The following is a 14,978-nucleotide window of genomic DNA, read 5'->3' as shown; positions in this document are numbered from 1 at the left end:
CTTTTCTCACATTTAATTTTGAAGTATTCTTGAGATGCTGCTCACGTGTCTTGATGTTCTCTTTCAATGCAGTCATTATGAAGAAAATGTAAAGAAATAACCTTGGGTCTGCATAGTGACAGATACAGCAACAGTTTCTGGAGAGGTTATTCTCTGCTTGTATTGCTCTTAGGCCTTGTAAATTTCGTGGAAACAAGCTGAAGATTTTCTTAGAGAAACCAGTGCAGCAGAGTGTCACAAATTCTTATCTAGGATCCTCCGACTATACCCATTTGTCACAGAGTCCTTCAAAGAATCATCATGAAAGGCATTAGCAAAAGTGGGGTTAATATATATTTATAAAAGTGTGACATAAAGTTCAGTGACATGTTTCACTCCATCGTGGATGAAACATACAAAGAAAAATCTAATTAGAATAATTTTAGAATGATCTACGCAGAGACCAACAACAAAAAAAGAATAGGGAAGACTCTTCCCTACTGTTGACCTGTTGAATCACAAAGTTCAGAGTGTTCCCTCTTGCTTTCTAAACTCCTGATAGAGCTTAGGTGCAGCTGAGTTCAGTCTTAGCTTCAGACTTGGACAATAGCTTATACCTAACAGAATTATCTCCAACTTTTTCATTAAATACTGGTTCATTAGCCTTTTGTTTTGTAAAACGTGGCTGCAGAAGGTAAAGCCCTGATGGTGTGAAATCCCACACATTATACTTTGCAGTTCAACACACTTTCCATCTTTCAGACACAGTTCCAGACTGCTTTTAGGGAAATGATTGCTACATGAAGGTTAAGCAGGATTTGTGGAATAAAGTTTTATCTAATTGCTTTCAAGTTGTGGCATCCTGATACACGTGTGTTGCATAAAGTTTAACAGGTCCACATAATTTGCTTTTTCTGCCTTTGACTATGGTTTCCTGGTTTGACCCTGGCCAAATGCCAGGCACCTGTCAAAGTCACTCACTCACCCTCCTGTTACAGCTGGGCAGAGGAGAGAAAAAATTAACAAAGGATTCATGAGTTGAGATAAGGACAGGGAGAAAACACTCCAAGGGCAAAACAGGCTCGACTTAGAGGTACAAAGTGGATTTATTACTAGCAAAATCAGAGGAGGATAATAAGAAGTAAAATAAACTCTCTGCAGGGGATCTCTGCATCCCCCGTGGATCCCATGGGCTGTGGGTGGATCCCTGCATCCCCCGTGGATCCCATGGGCTGTGGGTGGATCTCTGCATCCCCCGTGGATCCCATGGGCTGTGGGTGGATCCCTGCATCCCCCGTGGATCCCATGGGCTGTGGGTGGATCTCTGCATCCCCCGTGGATCCCATGGGCTGTGGGTGGATCCCTGCATCCCCCGTGGATCCCATGGGCTGCAGGGGCACAGCTGCTTCACCATGGTCTCACCACAGCCTGCAGAGGAATCTCAGCTCTGGCACCTGGAGCACCTCCTGCCCCTCCTTCTGCACTGACCTTGGTGTCTCCATGGTGTTTCCCTCACATGTTCTCACCTCCTCCTCTTCTCTGGATGGAACTAAAACTTCAACACCACTTTGTTTTGATTTTCTTCTTAAATATGTTATCACAGAGGTGTTATTGTCATTTCTAACAGGCCCAGCTTTGGCCAGCAGCATGTCCATCTTCAGAGCCATCAGGGACTGGTTCTGCTGGACATGGTGGAAGCTTCCAGCAGCTTCTCACAGAAGCCCCTCTGTGGCTCCCTGCTACCAAAAACCAGGCTGTGCAATACAAACACAGCTGGATAGAAGTTTGTTCACTAGCTTGTTTTCTAGATTCTGTTAACAATGCTTTATAACCTCTGAAGATTAAGCCACGGTGAGAAGACAGACTTTATGTATACAAGAAATTTCCATTGCTTGCCCTAAATAATAAAGAACAGGGAATTAATAACCAAGATGGACATCAGAAATAAATTATTATATGCTACATATACACCCAGAAGTCTGCAACAAAAAAAAAAAAAGGCGGCTTTCTATTGCTCTGTGCTCTCATCAGAGTTGACTGACAGAAAGGCTCTACTTTGGGGGTTCAGGCCAGGCAGGAGCCATTTATTACTATAGCTGTAGGAGAGAAGGCAGATTGACAGAGGTTCATTTCTCCATCCATACTGGCTTAAAACAGAAGTGCTAGGGTATATCACACTGACAGCAGATATAAACAGCTTTGTGAAGGAGCCTTGATATTGCAGTTTTATCAATTAAAACAGAGTACAGCATGCAATTTCTTTAGGCATTTCAAACTGGATAACTTGTGACTGCTTTGGTCTTATTCTAGTGTACAGTTCAGAAATCCTCTGTTCAAAACACGCAAGTGAAAGCAGAAGCTAGGAAAGACTATACATCAGTTTCAGAGGGCTTGATAATATAACTAGAGCTTATTTTTAAGCAGTCTAGATTCCAACCTTTTTTCTTTTATGAAGACAGAGAAATAATTCACACTGAAAAAGATTTGCTACTATACCTAGAGAGGCAAAATCATCCTGGAAAATACCCTAGTGGTGTAACAGGTAACCTAGCTCAAAGATGCTACGTTTTGTAGAAACAAAGTTAAATAAAAGGTACGTATGTCCAAAATTAGCATTCCAGCAAGGGATGACTGAGTGAACAATTGAGTAATTCTGCCAGTATGACATGTTATGATACAGACACTCTGAAATTAACTTTTAGTATTCAGGCAATTAAACTTTTAGTATGCAGGCAAGTAAACAAGAAAAATAGATACATAAAATTTTTCCTAGAGCAACTTATTCCAGCATCCTGTGCATCTATGCACTGACAAAATTACACTGCTCTCCAATATTTATGACAAGTTTCTTTTTCTGGAGTAAATACATATCAGGGATTTTTCAAATATCAAATAATACAGTTATGAAGTCAGAAGCCTATAGTCAGAATTACCCTTATAAATAAACTATTATTCATGTTTACTGTCTCCTGTATTTGAGTCAGGAGAACTGCTAGAGCTGAGTATTTTAATCTGACATGAATTTTGATGTTAGCATTTTGTCTAGCCTTAGATTGTTGACAATGTCTTAACAGTTGAGACAGCTTTTTATGTCTTAGTTTAGGAATATGAGAAGGCATGGAGGAAGTGAAATTTGAACATTTCCTGATACACATAGTTTTGGAGCAAGCCACATGCTCAGTATGCATGTAGGAATGAAAAAAAAAGTAAAAATCTGCAAATGATGATAGAAACCTTAAAAATCTTGTTTTAATGGACTATTTTGAACAAAATAGAACTTTAGTATTTGGAACAGATCTCAAGATGGATAAAGCATTACATATACTGAAAATCACTATCCTTTATGATATCAGCATTTTACAGCTCTTTAAATATGGTAAATTTGACACTGTGTGTGGGAGTTATAAGTAATTTTTTATGACTAATGAGTAATTAGTATTTAACGGAAGCAAACACCTTCAGGGTATTCATTATTCTAATTTTACTTATTCCAATGCAGTTTGATTGGGCAGTAGAGAGGAACACAGAATTAAAATCAGTTCCAACAAAAATTCTTCTTACAGTTACATAAGCAGAATATTTTTCATGAAAATGGTTTGAGGGTAGGTTGAATTTCTTTTTTTAAATTTGGTTCCAAATTAGTATAGCTGTCGATTTTTTTCTTGGAAAATTCTGATATTTCCCCTGTGAATCTCATACACGTCAAGTTCGAGTGTTTTATAAAAATTCTAAAGGAAATAAGCTTTTCTATTTGCTGTAAAGATTTTTGAGTTGCAATGTTTTTGAATCCATCTGTGATCCTCTATTCACTTTCTTCCTTTCTTTGTTTTTTAATTTGTTCTATTTCCCATTTCCTTTAGTTTTCAGATTTATGATCAATACTTTTATTGCCAACCTGTGCTTTCTTTTGTCCTTCTTCCACTTCAGATATTTTGTGCTCATTTTAGTGCAAGAAGGTAAATAAAGGCTACATGTAAAATCCCCAAAGCTTCACAATCACCAAAATGCCAAGGGTCCCAGACATCATACAGCTTCAACCTGAGGGAAACTAATTAATATGAATCCCTACTGGACACCTTAATGATAGACATCTGTAGCAATTCTTGTTGTGCACAGGTATCACCAATACTACTAGATTATTTTTCATTGACTGAGTTGTCTGTGCTAAACTCACTGAGGTCAATTTGATGTCCAGAGTGCTAACTGCTATAGTTGCAACTGAACTCAGTGGCCACTTTGCTCTACATAGTTTCACCTCAGAGGAAAGAAACTCTCAGAGGGCTAGGAGACTGCACTGGTAGTCATACTTGGAAGAGGCACAAAAAATCACAATACATATCAGTACCACAAAACTGTCAGAAGCTAGGTCCCATTACAAGAAGAATCTGCATTAGCAAAGCTCACCTCTTCATATGGGCACAACCACGGAGTAAAAATAGAAATTTTCAATGTTTTTTTTAAAGCAACTTCCCAAGCCCCCAAAGCATACCAGAAACTTTTGGAGAGATGTCCAGGAGTTCACTGTTATGGGCAACTCATTCAGTGAAATTACCTCTCTGCTGTCCCCTCAAATAGTTTTTATAGAAGCTATAAACACAGTTAACTCTATGCTATTTAAAAAGATCAACAAGAACACAATGGTGTTTGTCTCTTTTATTACGAAAGATACAAAAACAGAATGTAGTGAACATTAAAAACATTTGAACAACTCTCTATTTACATATACAAAATTCCCCAAGTGGAACAATATCAAATGTGAGACACATCAGAGTACACCATATATACAAGTTCAGAGATTTAACATCTCTGTTACTCCATACATGATGGCTACACAAAAAGTCAATTCCTACCTCTTTTCCACAAGTATTTTAAGTTTATGAGACAACCCAAGCAAAATGAAGGAGAATATGGGGAATGTTCTCCTATCTGAATAGTTACTTTATAAAAGCAGTACAAAAAAATAGGGCCAGGTTTTCAAGTCATGCTGAATATCCTGTCAAACAGCCCATCCATCTAAACTGATGTAGGTAAAAGAATGAAGACTGTTACTGGTGTTTATTGTCATCAAACCAGAAGTATCTCAGGAGTTCAAGATGCACTCTTTTTCAGATCACTAATCAGCTACTAGGAAACGCAAGTATTTTTGTTTATTTCTTAAAAACTGTTCCTTCAAACGGAAAAGTCAAATAAAATACTTGACCTGGCTCTGCATGATCAGACATTCTGATTAAAAACATGAAATACAAGAAGACACACCATTTAGTTTGGTTTTTAACTGGAACCAACCACTGTTTAATTGGTAAGGCACTTCTTCCATTAGATCAGTCTGCTTTCCTACATTTTAGTTTAGCTCCATCTCACACAGAGAAGCGATTTCAGCTATGCCATTTGTGATAGCAGGAGGGATTTTGTTAAGAACTTTTGCTCTCCAAGCATGGATGGCCTCAACAATACCTTCTGGATTGCTTGAACCCAAGTCACATAGTGAATATACGGCTGCGAGCTGCACACCCCAGGGAACACCTGCAAAAAGTTAATGACAATCAGCTTATAGAAACTTTGATAAGCAAGGATGTTTTGGGGAATCTTGAATCCATAGAAACTATTATTCAAGAACTGAAAATAAAACACATCAACAGTTGTGATGCCTGACATACTAACGTAGAAATGACAACCTGCACACAAACTCCATAAGATCTCATTTTATACCAGCACTTTCCAGTTTTCTCAATTCAGCATCTTTTCAGTATTCAAAGGGCATACAAGAGTTGAGAATCTAGTGACTTTTGTTAAGAGTAACCAGACTTAAGAAAACAGTCAGGTTTACACTGAGTCTGAAACACAGACATACACTGTACACCATACACCAAGTGAGAAGAACTTGAGATTGCAAGGAAGAGAAGTTACACAGGTGCTTCAAAACAGCTCCCTAACATTAACAAATGCTTCACTGCAAAATGTGCTTAACATCCAGAGTAACTTAGCAATGTGGATCTCTGCTGCCCTAACTGCCTTGTTCTGTTTCATCAATGTCTTGAACTGTCTTTCTCCCAATACAACAACTTTGTTGAGCATAAATTGCTCAGGTAAAAAATTAGCAATTACTGCTCAAGTTACAATCACCCTTCTAGTGATCTCTAATGCAGCTGACAGGCTCTTGCATGAAACAGTCCAATTCCAAGGTGTCCGAAACCATCTCAGAATTTTTCTCTGTCTCCAAGAGAAGGTAATACTGTTAATAGCTCATTAACTTTGTAAGAGAAAGGGATTCAAACTGAAAACTCTTCGACTTGTTATGCACTAATGTAAACTGCAAAAGCAGGCTGTTTTGCCATGTGTGCCTCAATTTATATTCTGGCATTGCAAAACTTCACATTGTGGATGTTAACACTCAAGTTTCTCTTAAAAAGCATTACCTTCCTCTTCTGCATGATGTACAAACAGTCCAATTACTGAACTAATATTCTTCACTGCAGCAAGACAGCCTTCCTTCAAACCTATTTGTCCTAATCGACCTGAAAGAAAAAAGGAGTTACTACATATATGACTATTTTGACAAGTCAACTTCCCAGCTTTTATACTGCCCAATTGTCTCCTGAAATATCAACAGAAAATGCAAATTTTAACTACAAAAAAGTGATTCTTGTTGCCATGTTGTCTTGTGAGCAACAATTGTCCTATTCCTTGTGTAACTAAAGACCCCAAGGCATTTTTCATCAGATGGATTTCAATCTCCCATAGATTTACAGTTTTTAAGTGTAAAACTCAGAAATAATGCAATTTTTGTTTAATAAACAATGTCATATAGCGTACATACTGAAACCATTTATTGAAACTCAAACTATAATTATTTACATCAAATGCCACCTAGATACCAAATAAATTAACTTAAATTTCTTATGGTATTAAGTTGCATAAAAAAACCCTTATTTTATGCGCTTTGCTGGAAGCCATATGGTATGAAGCTGTGTCATGGGAGGTGTAGGTTAGCTATTAGGAAAAGGTTCTTCACCCACAGGGTGGTTGGGCACTGGAACAGGCTCCCCAGGGAAGTGGTCACAGCACCAAAACTGACAGAGCTCAAGATGCATTAGGCACATAGTGCGATTCCTGGGGCTGGCTGTGCAGGGTAGGAGTTGGACTTTAATGATCCTAGAGGGTCCCTTCCAACTCAGGATTTCTATGATTCTATATATGGCTACAGATGATTTAGTTTTAAATACATAAAACATGTTGCTATTTGTTATCATGAATCAATGTAACATCTCTCAAAACTCAAGTACCTGCTTTCTACAGGCTGATAAACAGAAAATATCTGCATAAAGATCCAATAAAATAAAAAAATACTTCAACCCCCCTTCCAGACAGGCCTGACACTTTCATAAGGACATATTTATACAAAATAGAAGTTCAACCAAGAATTTAGATTACTTACCAATTAGCCTGAGTGTCAATGCTATAACACTATCATGAATGGATTGAGCAGTTTCATGCCCCTTTCTCTTCTTTATCCAGTTATCCATAAAAGGCCAAAGCACTTTGCTGTGAAAGAAAAATGAAATGAAATTACTTAGAAGATCTCATACTGCATGAAGGGGTGGTTATAGTATTTAATACAATAATGAAGGCAAATGACTCTTCTGTTTATTACTAACTTTAGGTGGACTGACTTCACAGATATATATGAAATCGTGTTGCTTTCAAATGTCACGTAAGTTTCTTATCTGACTGAAAATTCAGTTTGCATGTTACAAGTAGGACGTGATGCTTGTTATTAAACCTAAAAGGACCCAAATCAAGACGTTTTTAATCCTTAAAATTATGCTAATAGACCTAGTTATCTATTACCAGCACAACTCACAGACAATCACCTTGGTATGGCTTTAATTAAAACTACATACGTTTCACTGAAGTTAATTTGTTATAAATTTTAAAAGTATTTCACCAAAAATAATTTCTTTACTATTTAAAGGTATGGATTTGTATACAAGACAATGATGATTATGAGTATCACTTATTATGTTATGTCAGAGATAAACAAATGTCTCCTAAGTCATGTAACCTCTATATAGAAAATCAAGGCTGTCATATCAGTGTAGGTGCCAAAATGAAGTCTTTCAAACAAGTTTAAGTATGGTAGCAATCCATATCCTGGATTACAGGTTCAAAGAAAATTTAAGATATTGAATCTAAGTATTATAATTATTTTAGAATTGAAATCAGACTGAAAACAAGATAATACACTAATGAGTATGGACATACTTCACTTTCAGCACTGAAGCAGTGTTATTTTCACATCAGAAATTTCACCCTCATTTTCTACTGTGGGGGGAGGGGAATTCAACATGTAAGTTCAGAAAAAGGCAATCGCTTTGCTTCACTGACAGGAAATTAATCTCAAAATCTTATATAGCTATTTTGAAAGCAATTCTTTACTAAGTTCTAACAGTATTAATTTATTGGGACAATGCCATAAAATCCTACATTTCCTCACTGATCACTCCTTCTATCTTAAAATAATGCACACATTATTTTAATGCACACAGTCATCTAGGTCTCATCAGGCTGAAACATCCTCATTTCTAAATACCTATGCAATAGTTTATTATTTTAAAAGCTAAGTCATAATGTATTCGGGAAACAAACAAAAAAAACCACCACCAAAACAAACCACAGAAAAAACACAAAGGAAAACATTTGAAAGAAGTGATTGCCACAATACCTTATAACATTATCATGTGTCCAATCCCACTTCATGTGAGAGCAGAGTAGATCAACAGCAAATATGTACTGCCAAGCATCTTCACTGAGATCTTCTCCATAATGCTCACTCGGGTGAAATTCTACTTTTGTACACGACTGCATTTCTAAAAGCAGGTTTGAGATCATAGCACCAGCATCTAAAGACGAACTCTGGAATTTTAGAAGGTAATTATCTTAATGCATAAAAAGTTACCAGCCCAGAACCAAACTTTTTACAAATATTTGATACTGACTGTGTACAGCATCTTACACCATAAATCCAACTTTTGGGTTGAATTAACACAAACAAATAGAGTACATAAACCAAAACCTTCAAGTACTAGGTATTTTTCCTGATGTCTTTACTAAAAGGAGAGTTTGGGGAAAAAATACCCAAACAAGAAAAACCACAGATCTCACACTCCTCTCTCATCTCTTTCTATAATTCAGGGATTTTTGTTTTTCTCAATGCAGTGTTAAGGTAAGAAGAGTGTTTTTCCAGTGCAAGAAGATTAGTCCAATATTGTTCACTTTCTAAATAATTTTAAAATTTGTTACTCTTTATTCTTCATTAGGGGCAAATTTGCAAGCAAATACTTTCAATAGTTGAGGTAAATAAATATGCTGTGTGAAACCATTCTGCCAATTACATAGCAAGGGGAAGAAAGGAAATTTTAAAACAAACATTTTTTTAATATCTGATGTATTAAGAAGAAAAGTCTAGGCTTATCACACAGACAGAATGCATGCTTGGCAGATCTTCTCAGTACAAAACCTCAAATAATTCCTAAGTTCTGCCATGGTGTAAGTCACTAAAATGACATGCTTTGGCCAAGAAATAAATACCCATTCCATGTGAGTTTTACTTTCGGAAGTAGAATAATCTCCTAAAATTATATGTGCAACAGACTGTTAATCACAATCTACTTGAAACTTTTACCTGTATTTCTACCCAAGTAAAACAGAGCTTACAGACAGCATGATGTCATCTCCTATCTTCAGTATAGAAAATTCTGAGGTATTTCTCCTCAGCTGCAGCAGCTCTCATATTTCAGAGATCCATTAATAAAGTAGGTATCATGAGTGCAACAGGAACATTTACTAGGACATTTTTATGTGCATCTCTACTGGCACGATACTAAAAGTTGTAACCTAATAGAGTGGAGAATACAAATCCTTCACTAAACAGGGACTGCAGTACAGTGTAACTCTGAATACCAGAGCTTAATGCTACATCACAACTGTGATTTAATAGTAAAAGACCAGATACAAATCCATGCCAAATTAACTCACTCCTGCACTAAAGCAGGAGGTTTAGGGGGCTGTAATTTCAGTGATACTGTATTAAATTCAGGGCTGGCTTCAGGGGTTAAAGAAAAAAAAATTATCATACAACACCGAAAGGCTATGATGACAGCAGTAAGACGACTGCATTCCTCAAGGCAGTTGTAGAGCAGCTTGTTAGGATAGGGACTAGATGAGCTATTGTCATGGTTTGGGAGTGGTATTCTCCAAATGAATGCTCCCACTGAAACCAAGCACGGCTCACTTCCTCCCTCCTCTCCCTTCCTCTGTGGCAGGATGGAGCGGAGAATTGGAGGCACAAAACGTAAAGATCACAGGTTAAGAACAATACCCAACCTCTCCCTCCAGCACACTATGCTGACCCGGAACGGCCTCAGTCTCTCCCTGGTAATGATGTGAGGTGGTGCAGAATAAACCTCAGGTCCCAGCCATGCCCCCTTTTGGCTACTGCGAAAATTAACCCTGTCCTGGCCAGAACCAAGACAGCTATGAATCAATGATTTTATTTACTTGATATTTACAAAATGATTTTATTTCCAGGAAGCAAGCCTGGCATTAATATGGAGTTTTCAAAAATATGGGGCTCTAGCCTTTAGACAGAAACACAAGCCTGTTACAGAAACTCCTTTAGAAGCAAAGCACCTCTGGCTTTCCATCTGCATGATATAAAATTGCTCCCAATGATTTCAATTTTTTCTCCTTGCAACATTGTTTTCAAGATGGTAATATGTGCCTGATGAAAACGGATAGAAATTAAATTGTTTGCTGAACAGCTCAAAGACTTGAAGTCACTCTTACTGATCATCCCTCTTTTGGTATCACTTGTTTTGTATTGACCACACAAACTGCTTATGAAATTAACCTGTTTTTTTGTGATAAACAAGTATTTACAGCCTACCCTGCAAAAAGATCATGAGTAAAAAGAGACAGGCTTATCTTGAATGTATTACCTGTTACACACAGAACTACAAAAGATAAAACCAAGACATATTTTAAAAAGCAACAATACAAAGCAAAAGAAAAAAATCTCAAAGAACAGTTCCACAGATGGAAAGAATTCCCTAGTCCAACAACATTCTAGTTAAAAGTTTAAAAACAACCTTTACTATTAATGTTCAGTAGATGGATTAGTATTTAACAGGGAAAACAAGAGAAGTATTGTATTCTAATAGGGTCTAGACAACTAGGGGAGAAACACCTGAGGTGGCATTTGTTGTGCAATTGTACAGCCTCCATGGGATATTCACATCCTTCATTAGAAAAGCAAGTTGTTTGATTTGATTCAGCCAGCAAAGCGACCAATGCAGACAAAAGCTGATACTGATAACGAAATCAGACATTACCTGTTCCCAGTTGAGATAAGCACGTAAACAGGCCAGCACCTCACTGCTTGCACTCTGCCTGACAACTAATTGCATAGCTTTGTTAACTGCACCTTGGAAGACGAATATGTCAGACCATACGTTTGCGATAAATAAAATCAATTTTTCTGAGTCTGGAAAGTCTAAGGAAAAAAAGAAATAATGAAGTAATTTTTTAACATTTTAAAACACAAATAACATTTAAAACACAAATATATATGTTCAGGCATTAAAAGCTAGTACATTCAGCAAGGTAACTAGGAAAAAAGGCACAGAAGTCACATCACAACTGCAGCCTAAGGAAAGGGAGTCATACCAGCACATCTCAGTCCTGAGACTAAATAAGAAGAAAAGATTCAAGAAAAAAGCCAAACAAGAAACACCAGTAGAACCCCAACAAACCTTAATCCACCTTCCCCATTGTAATTCAATCCCTCTCCCTTCATCTTTCTTACTGCACTTTAGTTCACTAAGGAGAGTGGTCTTAGAGCAGTGAAACTGGATTCTTTTAGGATTAAATTAGACTTGAAAATGCACTCCAACAAACTACCTAATACATTCCAGTCACAAATAAGCACTCTGATCACTGGACCGAACTAGAATTAGTCCAAAGAAAAAACTAATTTACAGTACTTGCCAACACCTTGCACCCATACACCTGTGAAATATATATATATATATATATATAAAGCCTGCAAAGAACTTTCACATAATTCACATCTGATACTGCTCAGGAGTTTTCCCAGACTTTGTCAGTGAAATTACATATTATACAAGTTGTATGTGAGGATATATGAATGTTGCATGCTACTATTTGTACTTCCATAGATGTAAAAATTTGTGCTACTCCATATAATTGAAGAATCCTCATTCATTAAAGTAATTCAGAGCAAGTATCTGACAACTATCAGTTAGAGAGGACAGTGTTCCAGGCCATCAATGGGAAGCCAAAAGATCCTTCTGCATGCAAAAGCTGAGAGCTTCAAGGCAAACTGCTAAGATAAAACATGACCATCTAGACTGCAAGCAGTAACAACTACATTGGAAAAAGGAAACAAGTAGATACTACTTTCATGCATGAAATGCTAGACTGGAATACATATGCCTGGAACACTATACGAAAAACAATGAAACCTGGAAAACTAAATGTACCTTCCCTCTTCACATCAGCATAACTTATTTTTTGAAAGATCTTAAGAACTAGAAAGCATATCAAAATACATCAAATTAAGAAGCTTTAATGAGCATAAAGAATTTAGACTTCAATGAAGTATCTTGGATGGACCTTTACTCTGAAGCTGCTCATCATGTGAAGAATTAACTTTTTTCTATCAGAACTTTTTTCTATCAGGACTGTTGGTGAACTAGAATTACTGACAACTTGAATTGCCTGCTCAGGAATTTGAAACACTTATAAAATTAACTCAATCATGAGTAAGAGTTCAACGGGCATCAAAAAGGAAAGTAAAAAAGAAAAACAAACAAAAAAAAAACCCAGGGAGGGAATAGAGGAGAGGTAAACGGAAAATTAGCCAAAAAGGTAACATTTTATTTATGGTCACTTAAGGCAGAATACTTGAAGGGAGAACAGGAAAAAAAAGATGGACAAGTCATCAAGAAAACAGACGATGTTAGTCTAAAAAAGTAATACTGACTGTTCATAGTGAATTTGGTAATTGTGTAGCTTGTATTGCCATAATTCTGATGGGAATGTGGGAAACACGTAAATGAGAAAATCTTAAAATCAATGCAAATAGATCAAATAAATGCAATAAATCAAATAAAACCAAACAAATTTTAAAAAGCCTAAACAGCACTTAGGATGTGTTTACAGCTGTTCCCACTCAAAAAATAACTATAAAACCACAGAACAATGAAAATAGAAACTTAAGCAATTCAATATATAGAAGAGAAAATCATCCAATAGAAGTCTGCATTTAGGTATTAAAGTTTGGATATTAGAGAGAAAAAGAAATGAAAAAAGGGAAAATGTTTAATATTTGCAAAAGCCCACAAAAAGAAAAAGCAGTAAGATACTGCAAAACAAAAGACTTAATTACTATTTTAGACTCAGGAAATATATCTGACAAGTAACAGTTTCTAACACGGTGCAGTATTAAAACTGTTAACATTAAAGAAGTAAAAGTAGAGTTATAATGGACTGAAGGACAGAAAAACAGAGGGGGAAACAGGAATTCCAAAAAGAACTCAAGCAAAAATATTACACCCCCTCAAAAAATGGCAATTAGGAACAAAATGAAATCACAAACATTTTTAAGATTAAAAAAAAAGACAAGAATGTTATATGACAGATAGGAAGTAATTGAAACAATATCAAGCTGTAGCACTTGGCTTGTCAGTGCTCTTGAATTTTATTTTATTTTAATGTGAAAAACAGATACCAGTATACAATTTTCAAACTTAGTGAGTTTTAATCTTCCAAAACTAAGATTCTTAAATTAGCAATAGTATGTATGTGTTACCTTTGTTCCTATGACTAAAAGGCAGGGGAGTAAACGAAGGGAACCAAAATGAAAAAAACTTATCAGCCAAGCGAGAATTTGGATAACAGAAAATAAAAAGATTTTAAGGAGGATATATTATAAAAATACCCTGGTTTTGATCAAGGTATTGTACAGCTCCTGACACTATTTTAAATACCCGGTTTTAGATCACACTTACTTTATCAATCAGTACCTACTCAATTAAAATACGAAAATACTAACAGGCTAAAAAGGATGAAAATCCCAAAAATTACATTATCATTTTGGAGATGGCAGGGACATGAAAGCAGAGTATTCTAAATGAAATATTTCCTTGGAAAAATAAGTAGACTACTAAGACCCCAGGTTACCACAAAACTACAGCACAGATGTGGCAGACCTATGAGAAGGGGAATTTCTTCTAGAACAGTCTATACTTCTACAACACAGAAATAAGTTCTAAGGAAAACAACCCTTTAACAGGATTTCTGTTTGTTTTTACAAACACAATAATTCTGACACACTACAGCAAAGACACACAGCATATTTAAGATATAAGGCCACTAAGCCATACTGTACCTTCTTTAAGCAGGCTATAGCAGAAAAGGCGGGCTCTTTCCAAATCTCCCAACTGTCGACAAATTCCTGCATAGACTCGACACAGAGCCTGATTCAAATTGTAATTTGTGGCATTCTTCTGAGCCTTCAGCGTATTGAGAATAACATGCAGCAAGGACTCTGCTAAATGCTTTAAGACAAAAAATATATTGTTAGACTGTTACATACTTAAGAATGTTTGACAATACTGTAGTAGTATAACAAGTAAAAAGAACTACTATCTTATTTGGAAGAAGACTGTTTGCATACATATAAAAATGCAGGAAAGTAAATCAGAGGCAGTGAAAGAAAAGCAGGCAACTTCCCAGAATAAACATGCCATAAACAAATGAAGAATAGGGCTACTATTATTTGAATATAAATTGTTTAGTTATGTGATTAACAACAATCTTCCTCAAAGAATAAGGAGAATAATTACAAGTAGAAGGAATGAGGAGAGGAATAATGACAGGTAGAGTAACCCAAATAACCCAATCAGAGCAAATGTAGC

At 36.3% G+C, this 14,978-nt stretch overlaps 1 protein-coding gene across 2 annotated transcripts in view; it reads right to left on the bottom strand.

Moving 5' to 3' along the window:
- Nucleotides 1–4,617: 4,617 nt before the first annotated feature.
- The window catches only part of ICE1 (interactor of little elongation complex ELL subunit 1), a 39,248-nt gene continuing 28,887 nt past the window's right edge, over nucleotides 4,618–14,978 (bottom strand). For both annotated transcript variants that reach the window (XM_014877237.2, XM_088168077.1), the window contains 6 exons: nucleotides 14,450–14,618; nucleotides 11,370–11,530; nucleotides 8,702–8,892; nucleotides 7,415–7,521; nucleotides 6,396–6,494; nucleotides 4,618–5,502 (listed from right to left, as the gene is read on the bottom strand). In XM_014877237.2, coding sequence (XP_014732723.2) covers nucleotides 5,321–5,502; nucleotides 6,396–6,494; nucleotides 7,415–7,521; nucleotides 8,702–8,892; nucleotides 11,370–11,530; nucleotides 14,450–14,618 — 909 coding nt within the window. In that variant the 3' untranslated portion in view covers nucleotides 4,618–5,320. The remainder of the gene's footprint in view (nucleotides 5,503–6,395; nucleotides 6,495–7,414; nucleotides 7,522–8,701; nucleotides 8,893–11,369; nucleotides 11,531–14,449; nucleotides 14,619–14,978) is intronic.

This window comes from Sturnus vulgaris, chromosome 1 (genome assembly GCF_052056855.1).
Source record: "Sturnus vulgaris isolate bStuVul1 chromosome 1, bStuVul1.hap1, whole genome shotgun sequence".
NCBI lineage: Eukaryota > Metazoa > Chordata > Aves > Passeriformes > Sturnidae > Sturnus > Sturnus vulgaris.
Note: the sequence above shows the minus strand (reverse complement) of the source record. Positions and strands in the feature narration are given on the sequence as shown.